This window comes from Leptopilina boulardi, unplaced genomic scaffold (genome assembly GCF_019393585.1).
Source record: "Leptopilina boulardi isolate dan_hultmark-lab unplaced genomic scaffold, ZJU_Lbou_2.1 LbouV2_78, whole genome shotgun sequence".
Lineage (NCBI taxonomy): Eukaryota > Metazoa > Arthropoda > Insecta > Hymenoptera > Figitidae > Leptopilina > Leptopilina boulardi.
Genome location: NW_026138025.1, coordinates 90,113 through 106,822, shown reverse-complemented (window position 1 = coordinate 106,822; position 16,710 = coordinate 90,113). Strand labels below are relative to the sequence as shown.

At 22.0% G+C, this 16,710-nt stretch overlaps 2 protein-coding genes across 2 annotated transcripts; both read left to right on the top strand.

The window, feature by feature from the left end:
• Window positions 1–8,325, top strand: LOC127290636 (ribosomal protein S6 kinase beta-1-like). The gene is made up of 7 exons (XM_051319339.1): window positions 1–935; window positions 2,017–2,072; window positions 2,767–2,953; window positions 3,501–3,584; window positions 6,068–6,841; window positions 6,966–7,111; window positions 7,194–8,325. Exons 1-7 carry the CDS (start codon window positions 873–875, stop codon window positions 7,231–7,233), a joined length of 1,350 nt encoding a protein of 449 aa, XP_051175296.1. The 5' UTR covers window positions 1–872; the 3' UTR covers window positions 7,234–8,325.
• A 2,989-nt stretch (window positions 8,326–11,314) lies between these two features.
• Window positions 11,315–13,488, top strand: LOC127290653 (60S ribosomal protein L34-like). Its single transcript, XM_051319382.1, has 4 exons — window positions 11,315–11,388; window positions 11,557–11,629; window positions 12,739–12,936; window positions 13,326–13,488. The coding sequence occupies exons 2-4, from the start codon at window positions 11,565–11,567 to the stop codon at window positions 13,420–13,422; spliced, it is 360 nt and encodes a 119-aa protein (XP_051175339.1). The 5' UTR covers window positions 11,315–11,388; window positions 11,557–11,564; the 3' UTR covers window positions 13,423–13,488.
• The last annotated feature ends 3,222 nt before the right edge of the window (window positions 13,489–16,710 follow it).

The following is a 16,710-nucleotide window of genomic DNA, read 5'->3' as shown; positions in this document are numbered from 1 at the left end:
TTGTATATCGTGTCATTGGTATATATATATATAGTCAAAAAAAAAAAAAAAATTAGAAAAATACATAAAAATATCCAAATCCCAGTGTTTATTTTTTTCGTAACATTAAAAAAATGTATATTAAATCAGTAACAAAAAAGTATATTTAAATTTTGTGTTTTTTTAAAAGCTTTTTTTTTCCTTTTTATTCAAAATCGATTGAGAAAAAGACCCCGTTTTTGTAAATATATATATATATAGTGTGTGTGTGTGTGTGTATTATAAATCTACCAAGCCACGAGGAAGAGAGGCCAGGTGTTTCAACATTCTCTTCGATACTCTCATTTACCACGATTTATATTAAAAAAGAAGAAAAACATTTTCAAATGTCAAGTGTTGGTGTTTATTATTTTAAATATCAGACTGGATTTTTAAAAAAAGCCTCGGTATCAATAAAATAAAAAAAAAAAAAAAACTCCTTTTTTTTTGGTGTTATCTCGACAGATTTGACATTTTTGAGGTTTAATCTCCATCTCTCTCCTCTTTCTCTCTCTCTCTCTCTCTCTCTCGCTTGCGTTTTCCTGTGTGACCACTCCTGGAGCTCGTAAATATTTGTGTGTTTTTTTTTTTTTAAACAATAATTGTTTTCCCATTTTTTTTTGTTTTGGAGGTTATTTTAATTTTTTTTTTATTTTTTCTTTTTTTTGTTTTTTTCTTAAATCACCTATATAAAACCAAAGTGCGTGAATTAAAAATAAATACATCGCGAGCGCGCGTCTGTGTAATTTAAATGTGTATTTGTACGTGAATTGTGTTTTTGTATGTGTTTATATGTGTGTGTGTGTTTCGTATATTAAAAGTTAAAATAAATGTGAGAGAAAAGAATCCAAAGAATGGCAGCAACAATTTTTGCTTTTGATGACATCAAAGATAAGAAGGACGACGACGTCGTTGAGGTATTGTTATTGTTATTATTATTATTATTGACAAAAAAATTTTATAGGTATAGAATTTCGTTTTTTTTTTAAACATTTCTCTTTATCTTTACATTTAAATTTTAAAAGAATATTCTCGCATTTTTTTTTCTTACGTCTACTTAAACTATTTTATTGTTGTATCATTATTATTATTATTATTATTAATATTCGTTATTTTTATTATTCGAATTATTATACTATTATTGTATTATTTACGTATTATTATTATTATTATTATTATTATTACAGTATTTTTTAATTATTTTTATTATTACATACAGTATTATTTTTGTATTGTTATTATTATTATTATTATTATTATTATTATTATTACAGTATTATTTTCGTGTTTTTTTTATTATTAAAGTTATTTTTTTTAAAATATTTTTATTATTACAGTATTATTTTTCTATTATTATTATTATTATTATTATTATTATTACAGTACAATTTTTTTGAATTTTTTTTTATTATTACTATTATCATTATTAGTATTATTATTGTATTATTGTTTTGTTATTGTTATTATTATAATAATTATTACTTTTTTTTCTCGTTTTTTTAAATACTTAATAAATTTAATATTATAAATATGAACAAAAATCGGGGAAAAAAATATCAATTTTTTAATAAAATATTAATAAATAAATTTAAAATAATAAAATAAATAATAATAATAAAAATTGAAATAAATAAATAAATTATTTTTATTTATTATTATTATTTTTATTTTTATTTAAAAAATTAAAAATTACATTGTTATTTGAAAATTGTTTAAAAAAAAATTTTATTCAATTATAAAAATAATAATAATAGTAATAATTTAGTTTGTATGTAAATATATAATAATAATAATTATTTTTTAATTAAATTAAATTTAATTATTATTTATTATAATATATAATTATAATTATTATTTATTATAATATATAATTATAATTATTAATTATTATTTTTTTAATAAAAAAAGAAAAATTATAAACGAAAACGTTTTGTTTATAAATTTGAATAACGATTGAATTCAGAAATTATTATTTTTTTTTTTTTTTTTAATCTACAGGTGGAGGTCGAGTATGAAGTTAATTCGGACGATAATGAATTAATTGAATTAATCGAGTGAGTATTTCAAATACAAATATAATATATTCTATATCATTTTTCATTTTTTTTTTTTTCTTCAATTTTTTCTCAATTTTTTTTTTTAGGAAATTATGAAAAAAAAAATTCCCAATCATTTTTCTTTTTATGCCCCCAAGTTACATTTACAATGATAATAATTTGTTAAATTGAAATTTAATTATAATTTTTTTTTTTTTTTTTTATCAAAAAACTAATTTTTCAAAAAGTTAATATATATATATTATAAATTACATGGTAATTTAATTTTAAGAGAAAAAAAAAAAATAGAAATAAATTTTTTTGTTTTTGTTTCATAATCTACATGGAAAAATTAAATTAAAACTCTATTATTATATGTTTCATTATTTTGTAATTAGTTAATAATTAAATATATTTAAATAATAATTAATTGGTTTTTTTTATCAATAAATATATTTAAAAAATAATTTAATTTGTTTTATTTTTATATTTAAAAAAATAATTAAATTAGTTGTTTTTTTTATATTTAAAAAAATAAATTAGTTGTTTTTTTTTATATTTGAGTATGAAAATAAAATAATATGAATTATTTTTATTTAATAAATATATTTAAATAATTATTAACTAATATTTAATTAAATAAATATAGAATGTAGTGAAAAAAAATTAAAAAAAAAAAAGAAAGATAGGTGATATATTCTCTCTGTTAAAGACCGGATATCGATGACACGGAAGTGGAAACGGTCGTTATATCGGAGAAAAATGTTAATCAAGGAAGAGAGAGAGCTGGTCCACAGGATTTTGATATTTGCAAAGTTATTGGTAAAGGAGGATACGGAAAAGTCTTCCAAGTTCGTAAAAAAACCGGCAAAGACAGTGGAAAACTTTTTGCAATGAAGGTAAATTTTATCTCTTTGGATAATTATTATTTTGTATAATAATTTATATTTATAATCATTTTTTTTTTTATATAATTATTGTAATTTAATAATTATAATTATTAGAATTTAATAATTATAATTATTAGAATTTAATAATTATAATTTATAATTAAAATTATAAAAATTTTTATTAATAAAAATAATTCCATTTATGAATTTAAATTTATAATTTCTTTGGAATTCTGAAAGAAATTTGCCATTTCATTTTTTGTTCCTCTCGTATCTGATTACAGGAAGAAAAAAAAATGTAGAATTAATTTCATTAATATTCATTTTAATTTTATTTAAATTTTTAGAAAAGTAATTATCATTCAATTTTTTTTTGTGTCTACCATTTTATTACAATATATAAAATATATTAAGAAAATTTTTTATTAATAATGCAAACAATTAGAGTGTTTATTAATATTTATCAATATGTAAATGTATTTTTTTTATTTTCAAAATTTTAAAGAAAATGAAAATATTGTTCATTATTATTATTATTATACTTTTTTCTAAATAGGTTTTACGCAAGGCTTCAATTATCAGAAATCAGAAAGATACAGCACACACTAAAGCCGAACGAAATATTTTGGAAGCTGTTAAGGTAATGAAATTTTTTTTTTTGAAAATTAATCCAAAAATAACAATAATAATGATTTTTTATTTTGAAACAGGAGAAAATACATTAATCCGATATTGATTTAGGGGCAAAAAATATCTATTTTGAAACAGAAAAAAATACATTAATCAGATATGATCTAGTGGCAAAACTACTCTATTTTGTAAAATTAATCCAAAAATTACTGTCTTGAAACAAAAAAAAAAAAAAAAAAAACACGTTAATCCGATATAATTAATTCACAATGAAATTGAAGTTAAAATTTTTATGAAATAATTGAGTTTTAAAATAGCAATAGTTAAAATTTATTTGAAACTAATTGAATATAAGGAGATTTTTTTATTTTAAAATTTTCATAAATTGAAATTTCTAATAAATATTTTAAGAGCTTTAGACAATAATTAAATTTTGGAGAATTTTAAATTTGAAAAATTGTTTTAAATAATTGAATTTTTTGAAAATCTTGATTAAAAATTTATTAAAATTAAATTATTCAACAAAAAAGAAATTTGTAGATAGAAAAATTAAGAAATAATTGTATTTTAGAAGAGATCGATTTAAAATTTTCAAAAAATTTCAATTTAAAGTCAACAAAAATTCAATTATTTTCCAAAATTTTCAATTTAAATTTATCAAAAATTCAATAATTTTCAATTAAAAATCAACTAAAATTCAATTATTTTCCTAAATTTCAATTTCAATTTATCAAAAATTCAATAATGTTTTTTAAAAATTTCAGTTTAATTCAGCGAAAAATTTAATTTTTGAAAAAATTTTAATTCGAATTAGTATTAAACTGGGACAAAAAATTAAATTATTTTCTAAGATTTTAGTTAAAATCTGCCATAAATTCAATTATTTCAAAAAAATATACTTATTATTATGGTAATAAAATTCAATTATTTTCCAAAATTTTCAATTTAAATTTATCAAAAATTCAATAATTTTCAATTCAAAATCAACTAAAATTCAATTATTTTCCTAAATTTCAATTTAAATTTATCAAAAATTCAATAATGTTTTTTAAAAAAATTTAGTTTAATTCAGCCAAAAATTTAATTTACAAAAATTTTAATTCAAATTAGTAATAAAAATTGGAAAAAAAAATTAAATTATTTTCTAAGATTTTAGTTAAAATCTGCCATAAATTCAATTATTTCTAAAAATGTACTTATTATTATGGTGAAAAATTCCATTATTTTCCAAAAATTAAATTATTTTTCAATATTATAATTTATAATTGGACAAATACTTTTTTTTTCAAAACCAAATTTCAATGAAAATCAAACAAAATTTTTCTAAATTCGATTATTATTTTCTAAATTTTCAATAGAAATCCTAATAATGAAATTATTTGAAAAAATTTTAATTACCTATATCTTGTCGAAAATTTAATATTTTTTTTTTAAAGTCTCAATAAAATTTAGTCAAATATTAAATTATTTAAAAAAAAATTTTTCACATTAATTTGTTAAAAATCCTAAAAATCATTAGTTAGATTTTCATTATTTTTCATAATATTATTTTTGAGCCGAATTTTTATTTTTTCGAATTAGTATTTTGCATAATTTTTACCAAACCAATTTTTTCTATATTACAAAATTGTTATATAATCGAAAATTCACTTTACAGAATTTTTATTTCTTCAAATTTTTATTTACTCGAATTTTCATTTAACATAAATAGGGCATTTTAAAGAATTTTTATTGGCTAAAATTATTTATAACAGAATTTCTAATTTGACAGAATTTTCATTTGTCCGAATTTGCAAATGACCGAAACAACAATCGATTTTGGCGCGATTTTTAAATTAATAACCAATCAAAAATAATCGATAAAATTGTGATTGGTTGATAAAATTTAAAAATTGCGCCAAAATCGATTGTTGTTTCGGTCATTTGCAATTTCGGACAAATGAAAATTCTATCAAATTCGAAATTCTGTTATAAATAATTTTTCGATTAAGTTAAAAATTCTGTAGAAAAATCGGTATTTCTGGAAATTATATCAAATAATAATTCGAATAAATGAAAATTCATTTGAAAGAATAAAATGAAAATTCTATGCAATAAAATTTTAGCCAATAAAAATTCTGACAAATAAAAATTCGAACAAGTAAAAATTCTGTGAAGTGAATTTTCGGTTATATAGAAATTCTGTATTGTAGAAAACTGTTTTTGATGAAAATTCTGCAAAATACTAATTTGAAGCAATAAAAATTCGGCTCAAAAATAATTATGACACGGAGAAAAATGGAAAAACGAATAAATTAACTTTTACTATACTTTAAAAATAAAACCTGAACTGTCCGCAGTTTCTGCGCATTTCTGGCAATTTTTTACTGCAGAAATAGTAAAATTTACTATTTCCAGAATATTTCCTATTTCAGGAGTAAATTTTACTATTTCTGGAGTAAAAATTTTATTCTTTTTTTTTTCACCTCCAATTTTTTTTTTTTCTTTTTACAGCATCCATTCATTGTGGATTTGATGTACGCCTTTCAAACAGGCGGTAAACTCTACTTAATTCTTGAATATATGTGCGGTGGCGAATTATTTCGTCATTTAAATAAAGAGGGTATATTCCTTGAGGACACTGCCATTTTTTATTTATGTGAAATTATTCTTGCTTTACAACATTTACATCGTCAGGGTATTATTTATCGTGATTTAAAACCAGAAAATATTCTTCTTGACGCTGAGGGTCATATTAAATTAACTGATTTTGGCCTATGTAAAGAACATATTGAAGATGATACTGTAACACATACATTTTGTGGTACAATTGAATATATGGCACCGGAAATTTTAATGCGTAGCGGTCATGGTAAAGCAGTTGATTGGTGGAGTTTGGGTACATTATTATATGATATGTTAACTGGTGCCCCACCATTTACTGGTGAAAATCGTAAAAAAACAATAGATAAAATTTTAAAAGGTAAATTAATGCTGCCAATGTATTTAACTGCCGATGCACGTGATTTAATACGTAAATTGCTCAAGAGACAAGTTAAACAAAGACTTGGCTCGGGACAAGCTGACGCTGAACATGTGAAGAATCATAAATTTTTTGAAAAAATCAATTGGAATGATGTTATTTGTCGACGTATGAATCCACCATTTACACCAACATTAATTAGTGAAGATGATGTCTCACAATTTGATCAACGTTTCACTGCATCGGATCCAATTGATTCGCCAGTTGAGCATACACTCAGTGAGAGTGCAAATTTAATTTTTGAGGTTTGCTTCAAATTTTTGCAGAATTTTTTTTTTGTGTTCTGGGGGGCCCGTTAAAAAAGTTTTTAGAGGGTGTCCAGAACGATAATTTCAATTGAGAATTTAAAAACAATTTTTTTTTTTCTAGGGATTTACTTATGTAGCTCCAAGTTTATTGGACGAATATCCACAACCACGAGTCGTTCACGCGAGAAGTCCACGCAGAGTTTATATGAGAGGTTTCTCTCCAAGAGGGACGCATCTTAATCACAATTCACGAATGCCAAATCACAGGTCTTATAAATTTTTTTTTCTAATTTACTATTGAAAACTAATTTTATTAGATAAATAATAAAATTATTTTCATCCTCAACAGGCACAACATAGAGGATCAAGAAATGATCGAAATAGATTAATTTGTTTAGAGAATTTTTTTCTTCTTTTTTTTTATTTTTCTTTTTTTTTTTTTTGCTTCGACACTGGAGTTTGTGACGTGAAAATTCCTCAAATAATCTCAGGGAGATTTCCATGCTTTCCACAATGAAAACAAAAAAAAAAAATGAGGATTATTTTTCGTCAAAAAAAGAAAAAAAAAAAAAAACTTCATTACCAAGGCTTAGATAATTTTTGTATTAATTTTTTTTCTCGTTTTATTATACATGATGATGATGATAATAATCTCGTATAATAAGAATTAATAAAACGCTACCAAAAGAAAGGAAAAATCTGTCGATATTTTACAAAAGAGAAAGAATTCTTCGTCTTTCGTAAAATTCGACTTGGCAATTTAGTCACAATTTATCAAAAAAAAAATAAATAAATAAAATAAAAGTTAAATATATAAATATAAATAAAAAAAAAAAAAACCTCGATATTTTGAAACTCTCGTCAACTTTTTTTTTCGAGATGTTTTTTTTTCCCCCGGCATTTGTATCGCATAAAAAAATATATATAAAAAAAAGGAATTGCTCGCATAAAATAGGAAAAAAAAAAGAAAGAAAAATTTCCTGTGACGATACTTTTGACATTGACATTTAAAAAAAAAAAATATAATTTTAAAAAAAGAGAAAAGACTTTTTGATGTCAAATGTGCCTGTAGAAGAAAAAAAAAATGAAAGAAAAAATTTTTTTGAATAAACAATTTTTGAAAAAGTGTCGTCGAAATAAATTCTGATATAAAAAATACAAATCATTGACAAGATTTAATTAATTATGAAAATATATTGACTGTTTCTTTCTTTTTTTTTTTTTTTGTAAAACGATATACAATATATATTATATATATAAATATATTAAATATGACCATCAAAAAAAAATTTTTTATTGTCTCATATCTTTTTTAAAAATGAAGATTTTTTGAAATGTATATTTGCGTCGTTTGTAAAGTCAAGATTTAAATTAATTAAAAAAAAAAAATAAATAACGCTTCCATTGGCGAATGTGTGTGTGTTGTACCGCATGTTCGAAAAAAAAAAATCCTTTACTAATAAAAATTATATTAAATGCGATTGTTATTTTTAATTTGCCTTTACGATTCGATTTTTTTTTTACTATGAAAAATAATATTTTACTTTTTATTTTCGATTTAAGTGGACGGATTAAAAATTTTCCTTTTTTTTTTTAAATTAAAGGTAATTAATTTTTCCAAACAAACTGTAAATAATTAGCGACTAATAAACGGAAAATTTTAGGCTCTTTTTTGGAAATAATTATTTCTGTTTTTGACACATTTTTTTTTATGTCCTTACGATTGATGATATGCAAAAGTGGAACAAATTTTAATAAACTCTGAAAGTCAGGATTTTTATTGATCGAATTCGTTAAATTGTAAAGTATTTGTTATTTTTCCCCTCTTTTATTTATTTATTTAGATGATAAAGTCCTTAGGGCTTATAAGCCCTCCAAGGAACAATTACATAGAGCATATTTTATAATCATACAATATTTCAATGATAGTAATAATGATAAATATATAATAAAATAAAATAAAAACAAAATAAAAAACAAATCTCTAGTTATAACAAAACTTGAAAAAAATAACAGTTTATGAATAAAAAAAAAAAAAGAAACAAGATAACAGTTGCACAAAGATATCTTGCAATCTTTTATTCTTTCATTCATATACTCTCATTCATTCATAATTTCTCAGAATTATATAAAAATATTCGGAAATATAAGCATTTTAACAGTGTGTAAAAAAAAATTATAAATTTAAGTTGATATAATCCAATTATGTTTTTATCAATAAGTAATATTAAGCAATTCATTCTCGTTCTCAATTAACAGCTTAAAAAAACTATTTTTAAAAATATATTGATTCGATGCATCCCTAATCTTAACAGGAATTTTGTTCCATAATCTAGAACCCCTAATTACAAACGATTTTTGCATTTTACAAGTACGATGTTGTGGAATATTTAAAATATTTTTTCTATCTCGAAGCCTACTGAGTATAGTTTTATCTTGATTTTTGAACTCAAAAAAAAAAATTGAAAAGATAATGAGGACTTTTGTTATTAAAAATTGAAAAAAGCAAGTTTCCCATAAAATATTTTCGTCTAGTATAGCTATACATTCAATAATCTAGACTTGGTTCTATATGGGGTAATATGTTCTCCTTTAGATAAATTATAAATAAATCGAATACATGCATTTATTTTTGACACATTTTTTAACGCCCTTTCGATTGATGATGTGCAAAAGTGGAACAAATTTTAATAAACTCTGGAAATCGCGATTTTTATACGATAATGGTCCACGAAATTCGTGGAAATTGAAATTTTGTCTAAAATGTATAAAAAAAAAAAAATGATGAAATTGATAGTATAATTATTAAAATCAATAAGTTTTATGCATTTCATATAATTATTTTTTTAATAATTTATAAAAATTTAATGTTTTTATTAATTTCAATGTATTACAGTTTAGAAAGTTATTTGAAAACTTATATTTTATTTTTAATAAATTAACATAACCTTTTATTTTCAATTGTTAATTTATTTTATGTAAGAAACTCGAGTATATTTGTTTTTTTTTATGACGAAACATTATTTTCCGAATAAAAGAAAAATTTATGCTAGATTCTTTTTTTTAAACAAAAAATTCTTATAGTTAATGTAAATTGAGAAATCTATTAAGAAAAGAACAAAGATTTATATATTTGTGTCCTTTTCTATTTCACTGGACAAATACCGCCACAAAATTTATTAAGGCTGTTTTACAATATACTTTCTTTACATGGGTAAAGGTGCTTTTATACCTCATTTAGTATTTTGGTCAAGCAATCGGCTGGATTGAATTTTCACGGAGGAATCACTGAATTTGATTGGCTTTAACAAAATTCAATTATCACAGTGAAAATCTAATATATGTCCTGAGCCAATCAAATTCAGTGATACAACCGTGAAAATCCAATTCAGCCGATTGTTTGACCAAAATACTGGAGGTATAAAAGCACCTTAAAGGTGCTTTCATAACTCCAATATTTTGGAGAATTTTGAATTGAATTTATTTGGTTCTAAAAAATATTCAATTTTCACACTGGAAATGGAATATTTGTCATAGCCAATCGAATTCAGTGATAGAAAGCGTGAAAATTCAATCCAGTCGATTGCTTGACCAAAATAGTAAATATTCCATTTTCGTTTAAATCTTTTAAGGTGTTTCCACAACAACTTGTCAAAGATTTTTGCTTTGTTAAGTCAAAAAGGTGCGCGCGCAACAGTGTCCAGTTGTCGAAAATAAATAAATTATTAATTAAAGACTACTTATAATTACTAATTACTAATTAAGTTGTTGTGAAACCACCTTTATAATGGCGGAAATGGAATATTTGTCAGAGCCGGAAACAACGGAGGTATAAATGCACCTTAAACGTATTCCGTTTTACGTCACCGTAAAATCGTCAACGAAAAGCGTAAACCATGAGAGTGACAAAGATAGTGATAACTTTTTGTCTCTCTCTCACTCAGAAGGTTTACGTTTACCGTCGATGGTTTTTTTTTTCACGTCGAAATGTGACGGCACCTTAATGGGGGAAATTAAACGTTTACGTTTGAAAGCCAATGAGAACTCTCTATTAGAATTATTTCCATTGAACCAAACGTTTCTATTGGCTCATGCAAACGGACCATTAACTAACATACATTTAGTTCCAAAAAACAATTGTTTATAAATAAAATAGAAATATACTATAAATATTTATAAATATGTAACAAATAATACAAAATATTAAAAATAATACAAAAAAAATACCATTTTTATATACATCCTTTATTATCGACGGAGTATTGATTCTTTGAGTTCTCAAAATTCCCACAGCGCTGCGATCACTTTTTTCTCTATTTTCTATTTAATTTTCTTAATTAAATAATTTATAATAAAAAATTATTAATTTAATATCAAAAATTTAAAATTCTCAATGATTAATAAAAAATAATAATAGTGTTTTCGTAGAAAACAAAAAAAACGATCAAAGCTTAGATTGTGATTTGGTATTTAAAAATTGTAATTTTAACTTTTTGCGCGTGCGCAAAACCGAAACTTCCTTTTCCTGTTGTTCTCTGTAAAAGGTTTGTGTCTATTTTTTTCAGGATATGTTATAATATCCTAATTTTATGAATTAATCGTTAATAAAATGTTTTAATATATTATATTGTGATAAACGAAAATAATCCAAGTTTTTGTTAATAATTATATTTTTTTAATATTTAGAAAAACAATTGGATTTTCATTTACAGAAACGAAAATGGTCCAGCGTTTAACCTATAGACGACGATTGTCGTACAACACAAACAGCAACAGGAGACGAGTGTGAGTTAAAATATTGAATATATATAATTTATTTTAGTTTTCTTATTTTTTTTTATTCTCTTTGCTTTCTTTTCCTTTGGAATTTGTTTTTTTCGAAAATTATTACGAATTTTTTTTTCCGTGGGCGTAAAAAAAAATATAAAACTTTCGTTCGGTGATAAAAAAATCAGGTTATGTTTTGAATTGTCGACGCTAACTTCCACGTGGATTTGAATTTAATTAAAAATTTTAAAAAATAATTTGTATTTTCCTGGAATTTTTCGTTATTTTTTTCTAATTTTCTTTTTGTTTAACCAAAATTTTGTCGAATTGGAAAAGTGGGATTGAAAAAAAAAAAAAAAAAAAAGTGAGGTTATGTTTTTCGGAAATATATCTGTCAAAAAAAGTAAATTTCGATTTTTTTTTTAAAAACAAATTAAACTAATTTATTTAATAATTATTGAAAATGTTAATTAGTCACAAAAAGATAATTAGCGAGAAATTTTTTTTAATAAAAAATCGGGAAATTTTATTTAAAAAATAGAAGTAGAATTTTAATTTCTTTTTTAATTTTCGGTTTTTTCATTCCTTTTTTTTGAGTAATTTTTGAATTAATAATTAAATATTAATATTAAATTGAATTAAATATTTTATATTTTAATATTTTTGTAAATAAATATTAATAAATATTTTAAAATTCAAAAATTAAATATTTTAAGAATAAAAGATTAACACAAATTTTAAGAATAAAAAATTAACAAATATTTAATATTTAAAAATAAACAAATATTTTGAGAATTAAAAATTTTTTTTTAAAATAATAAAATTAACAATTAATAAAATAAAATAAAAATTCCCTGCAAAATTTTTTGTTTATAATTTGAAAATTTCGAAAATTATCAAAAATTTCTTTTTCAAAAATTTTCTTTTCGTTATACAAAAAATTGTATTTTCTTTATTTTTCACTTCTTTTTATTTTCATTTTTCTAAGAATTTTTGTTGAAATATTTTTGTAATTTAATTTTTTTTTTCTTTAATAACCAAAAAGTTGAAAAATGCAAATTTTTTTATTTTTAAAAATAATTTCTTTTCTTTTTGATTAATGAGAAAATTTTTTTGTTTTTATTTAGTGTTCGCACTCCTGGTGGAAAATTGGTTTATCAATATTTGAAGAAACCAAAGAAGATCCCAAGATGTGGACAGTGCAAAGATAAATTGAGAGGAATTCAACCGGCACGTCCAATGGAACGTTCTCGAATGTGCAAAAGAAAGAAGACCGTAAAACGTGTTTACGGTGGTGTTCTTTGTCACAAATGTGTCAAAGAAAGGTAAATTTCAATTTAATTAAATTGTATTTTTTTATAATTATTTTCCTTAATATTTAGAGAATAATTATAAAAAAAAATAAAGAAAATAGTAAAATATTTTCTTTCTTTTATTATTTTTTTCATTTTTAAATTCGTTAATAAAATATTTTTTAAAAATACTAATAAAATATTTTACAAATATATTACGAAAATATTATTAAATAATTATTTTTTAACTATTCTCAAAAAAAAAAAAAAAAAATACTAAAACATTTTTTAAAAAAATTACTAATAAAATATTTTTAAAAAAATACTAATTAAATATTTTTAATAAATTTTAATAAAAATTTTTTTTTTTTTTTAAAATAAAATTACTAAAATAATTACAATTGCCGATTTTTTATTTTCAGGATCGTTCGAGCCTTCTTGATTGAGGAACAAAAAATTGTCATCAAGGTTATCAGGGCGCAACAAGCTTCAACAAAAACGAAGAAAGCTGAAAAATAATTTAAAAAAAAAAAAAAAAAAAACATCTCTTTACTTTATCTTTAAATAAAAAGTAGAAAAAACGAACATCTTCACGTGAGTCAATTTTTCCCATCTTAATCTTAATTTTTCCCATGTTTGCAAAAAAAAAATTATTTGCAATATAATTAATTTTTTTTTTTAAATCTATTTTTTCCAATTTCACCGACAAAAAATCTGCGGGGAACTTTAAAAAAAAAAAAAATTTTTTTAAACTACCAATGAGAAATTTTTATCATTTACTAAATTTACAAAAATTGGTTTAATTCTAATTTTTTTTATAAAAATATATAAAAAGAATTGCAAATCAATTGAAAAAATTGGTAACAAAAAAAATGATGATGTTGTGTTTATTTCAAAATTCCTGCGTTTAAGGGGTCTACCCACTTTAGACAGGCTAAAAAAGGCTATTTTCATATATATTTTTTTTAAGTTTATATTACAAATATTGATATGCGAGGTATTGCACATAATAAATACACTCTCGAAGTGCAAAAAAAAATGTTTTTGATTTTTTTCAATTAATTTTTTTATTTAAAAATACATGTTGAAAAATATGTTTAAAAAAAAATGTGGTGCGCGCTGTTGATGAAATTTTTGACACGGATGGTCTGAAACAAAAAATTCAAACGGTATTAGATTCAGCATGTTGATAGCTATTGCGCATATCATACGATTTTTTTTTTTATGCAAAATTGACAAAATGGCGGCTATTTTACGAAAAAAATGTAAAAAAAACGTTGTTTTTTGACCGTTTAGGGCCTAAAAAAAATTTTTAAAATCCCTTGATATGCGCAAGAGCTATGGTCCCAATGAATATGTGGTAAAAATTTGGTAAGGATCGGTGGAGCCGTTTCCAAGATTTCATCAACAGCGCGGAAAAAAAATTTTTTGTGGGATTTTTTTTCAACTACCATCTTCATGCATATAAAATTTACAAAAACAAATAACAAAAATTTTTTCATGTATTTCGGGAGTGTATTTCTTTAGTCTAACAATTTATATGTCAATATTTATAATATAAACCAATCAGAAAAATTCTTGAAAACAACCTTTATTTTAGAGCGTCTAAAGTGGGTAGACCCCTTAATGAATATTTGGGTGTCAATGAACAAGAAAATACAAAAAAAAAAAAATAAATTTTTTAATTTGTTCAGTTTCCTAAAAATAATGGTTAAATTTTATTTAAAAATTTACGAAAAAATTTTTTTAAAAAAAGGGCGGTAAAATTTTTGAAATTATCCTATTGTTGATAATATAGATTGCATTCTTATCATAAACTGACAAATTATACTTTCTAAACAAAATTTTTTATTTTCTATACAATTTTCGAAATTTCATTTCTATTATCAAAATAACTAATTAATAATATTTGAAAAGTGAAAAAAATTATTATTTTTAAATCACTGTTTTTTTAAAAAAATAACTTAATTTTTTTTCCGTTAAAATTAGACCTTATTTCGAAATAAATTTTTAATACGTTTTTCGTGTTTTTGCTGGAAAATTTACCATGGAAAAGAGTACCATGATTGATAGAAACGATTAAAATTTTGAACACCGTGTAAATAAGTCCCAAAAATTTTTTGTTTTTTGTAGAATTTTTTTTTTATGATTTTAAATTGACTGAAAGAACGATGGGGGTCAAAAATATATAACATTGTAGGTTAAAAAAAGGAAATAAAAGAGAATTTGTTAAAAAAAAAATTTTGGGCCTTATTTCAAAATGAATTTATAATACGTTTTTCGTATTTTTTGGAAAATTTACCATGGAGAAGAGTACCATGATTGATAGAAACGATTAAAATTTCAAAATCCGGGTAAATAGGGCCCAAAAAATTTTTTTTTGGTAAAATTATTTTTTTTATGATTTTAAATTGATTGAAAGAACGTTGGGGGTCAAAAATATACAACATTGTAGGTAAAAAAAGGAAATAAAAGAGAATTTGTCAAAAAAAATTTTGGGCCTTATTTCAGAATGAATTTTTAATACGTTTTTCGTATTTTTTGGAAAATTTACCATGGAAAAGTGTACCATGATTGATAGAAACGATTAAAATTTTGAACACCGTGTAAATAAGTCCCAAAAATTTTTTGTTTTTTGTAGAATTTTTTTTTTATGATTTTAAATTGACTGAAAGAACGATGGGGGTCAAAAATATATAACATTGTAGGTTAAAAAAAGGAAATAAAAGAGAATTTGTCAAAAAAAAAATTTTGGGCCTTATTTCAAAATGAATTTATAATACGTTTTTCGTATTTTTTGGAAAATTTACCATGGAGAAGAGTACCATGATTGATAGAAACGATTAAAATTTCAAAATCCGGGTAAATAGGGCCCAAAAAATTTTTTTTTGGTAAAATTATTTTTTTTATGATTTTAAATTGATTGAAAGAACGTTGGGGGTCAAAAATATACAACATTGTAGGTAAAAAAAGGAAATAAAAGAGAATTTGTCAAAAAAAATTTTGGGCCTTATTTCAGAATGAATTTTTAATACGTTTTTCGTATTTTTTGGAAAATTTACCATGGAAAAGTGTACCATGATTGATAGAAACGATTAAAATTTCAAAATCCGGGTAAATAGGGCCCAAAAAATTTTTTTTTTTGTAAAATTATTTTTTTTTATGATTTTAAATTGATTAAAAAAAACGTTGGGGGACGAAAACATATAACATTGTTGGTAAAAAAAGAATTAAAAGAGAATTTGTCATAACAAATTTTGGGCCTTATTTCGAAATGAATTTTTAATACGTTTTTCGTGTTTTTTTTGGAAAATTTACCATGGAAAAGAGTACCATGATTGATAGAAACAATTAAAATTTTGAAATCCGTGTAAATAAGGCCCAAAAATTTTTTGTTTTTGGTAGAATTATTTTTTTTATAATTCTAAATTGATTGAAAGAACGTTTAGGGACGTAAATTTATAACATTGTAGGTAAAAAACATAATAAAAGAGAATTTGTCAAAAAAAAAAATTTTGGGCCTCATTTCAAAATGAATTTTTAATACGTTTTTCGTATTTTTTGGAAAATTTACAATGGAAAAGAGTACCATGATTAAAAGAAACCATTATAATTTCAAAATCCGGGTAAATAGGGCCCAAAAAATTTTTTTTTAATTGTAAAATTTTTTTTTTTTTATGATTTTAAATTGATTAAAAAAACGTTGGGGGACGAAAACTTATAACATTGTTGGTAAAAAAAAGAATTAAAAGAGAATTTATCATAACAAATTTTGGGCCTTCTTTCGAAACGAATTTTTAATATGTT

What these genes read in the sequence shown, in the direction of transcription:
- LOC127290636 (XM_051319339.1), top strand. Translation starts at nt 873, where the DNA reads ATGGCAGCAACAATTTTTGCTTTTGATGACATCAAAGATAAGAAGGAC. An exon ending in AGGACGACGACGTCGTTGAG is followed by an intron (nt 936 to 2,016) that starts GTATTGTTATTG and finishes TTTAATCTACAG; the next exon opens with GTGGAGGTCGAGTATGAAGT. An exon ending in GAATTAATTGAATTAATCGA is followed by an intron (nt 2,073 to 2,766) that starts GTGAGTATTTCA and finishes TCTCTGTTAAAG; the next exon opens with ACCGGATATCGATGACACGG.
- LOC127290653 (XM_051319382.1), top strand. Translation starts at nt 11,565, where the DNA reads ATGGTCCAGCGTTTAACCTATAGACGACGATTGTCGTACAACACAAAC. An exon ending in AACAGCAACAGGAGACGAGT is followed by an intron (nt 11,630 to 12,738) that starts GTGAGTTAAAAT and finishes GTTTTTATTTAG; the next exon opens with TGTTCGCACTCCTGGTGGAA. An exon ending in CACAAATGTGTCAAAGAAAG is followed by an intron (nt 12,937 to 13,325) that starts GTAAATTTCAAT and finishes TTTTATTTTCAG; the next exon opens with GATCGTTCGAGCCTTCTTGA.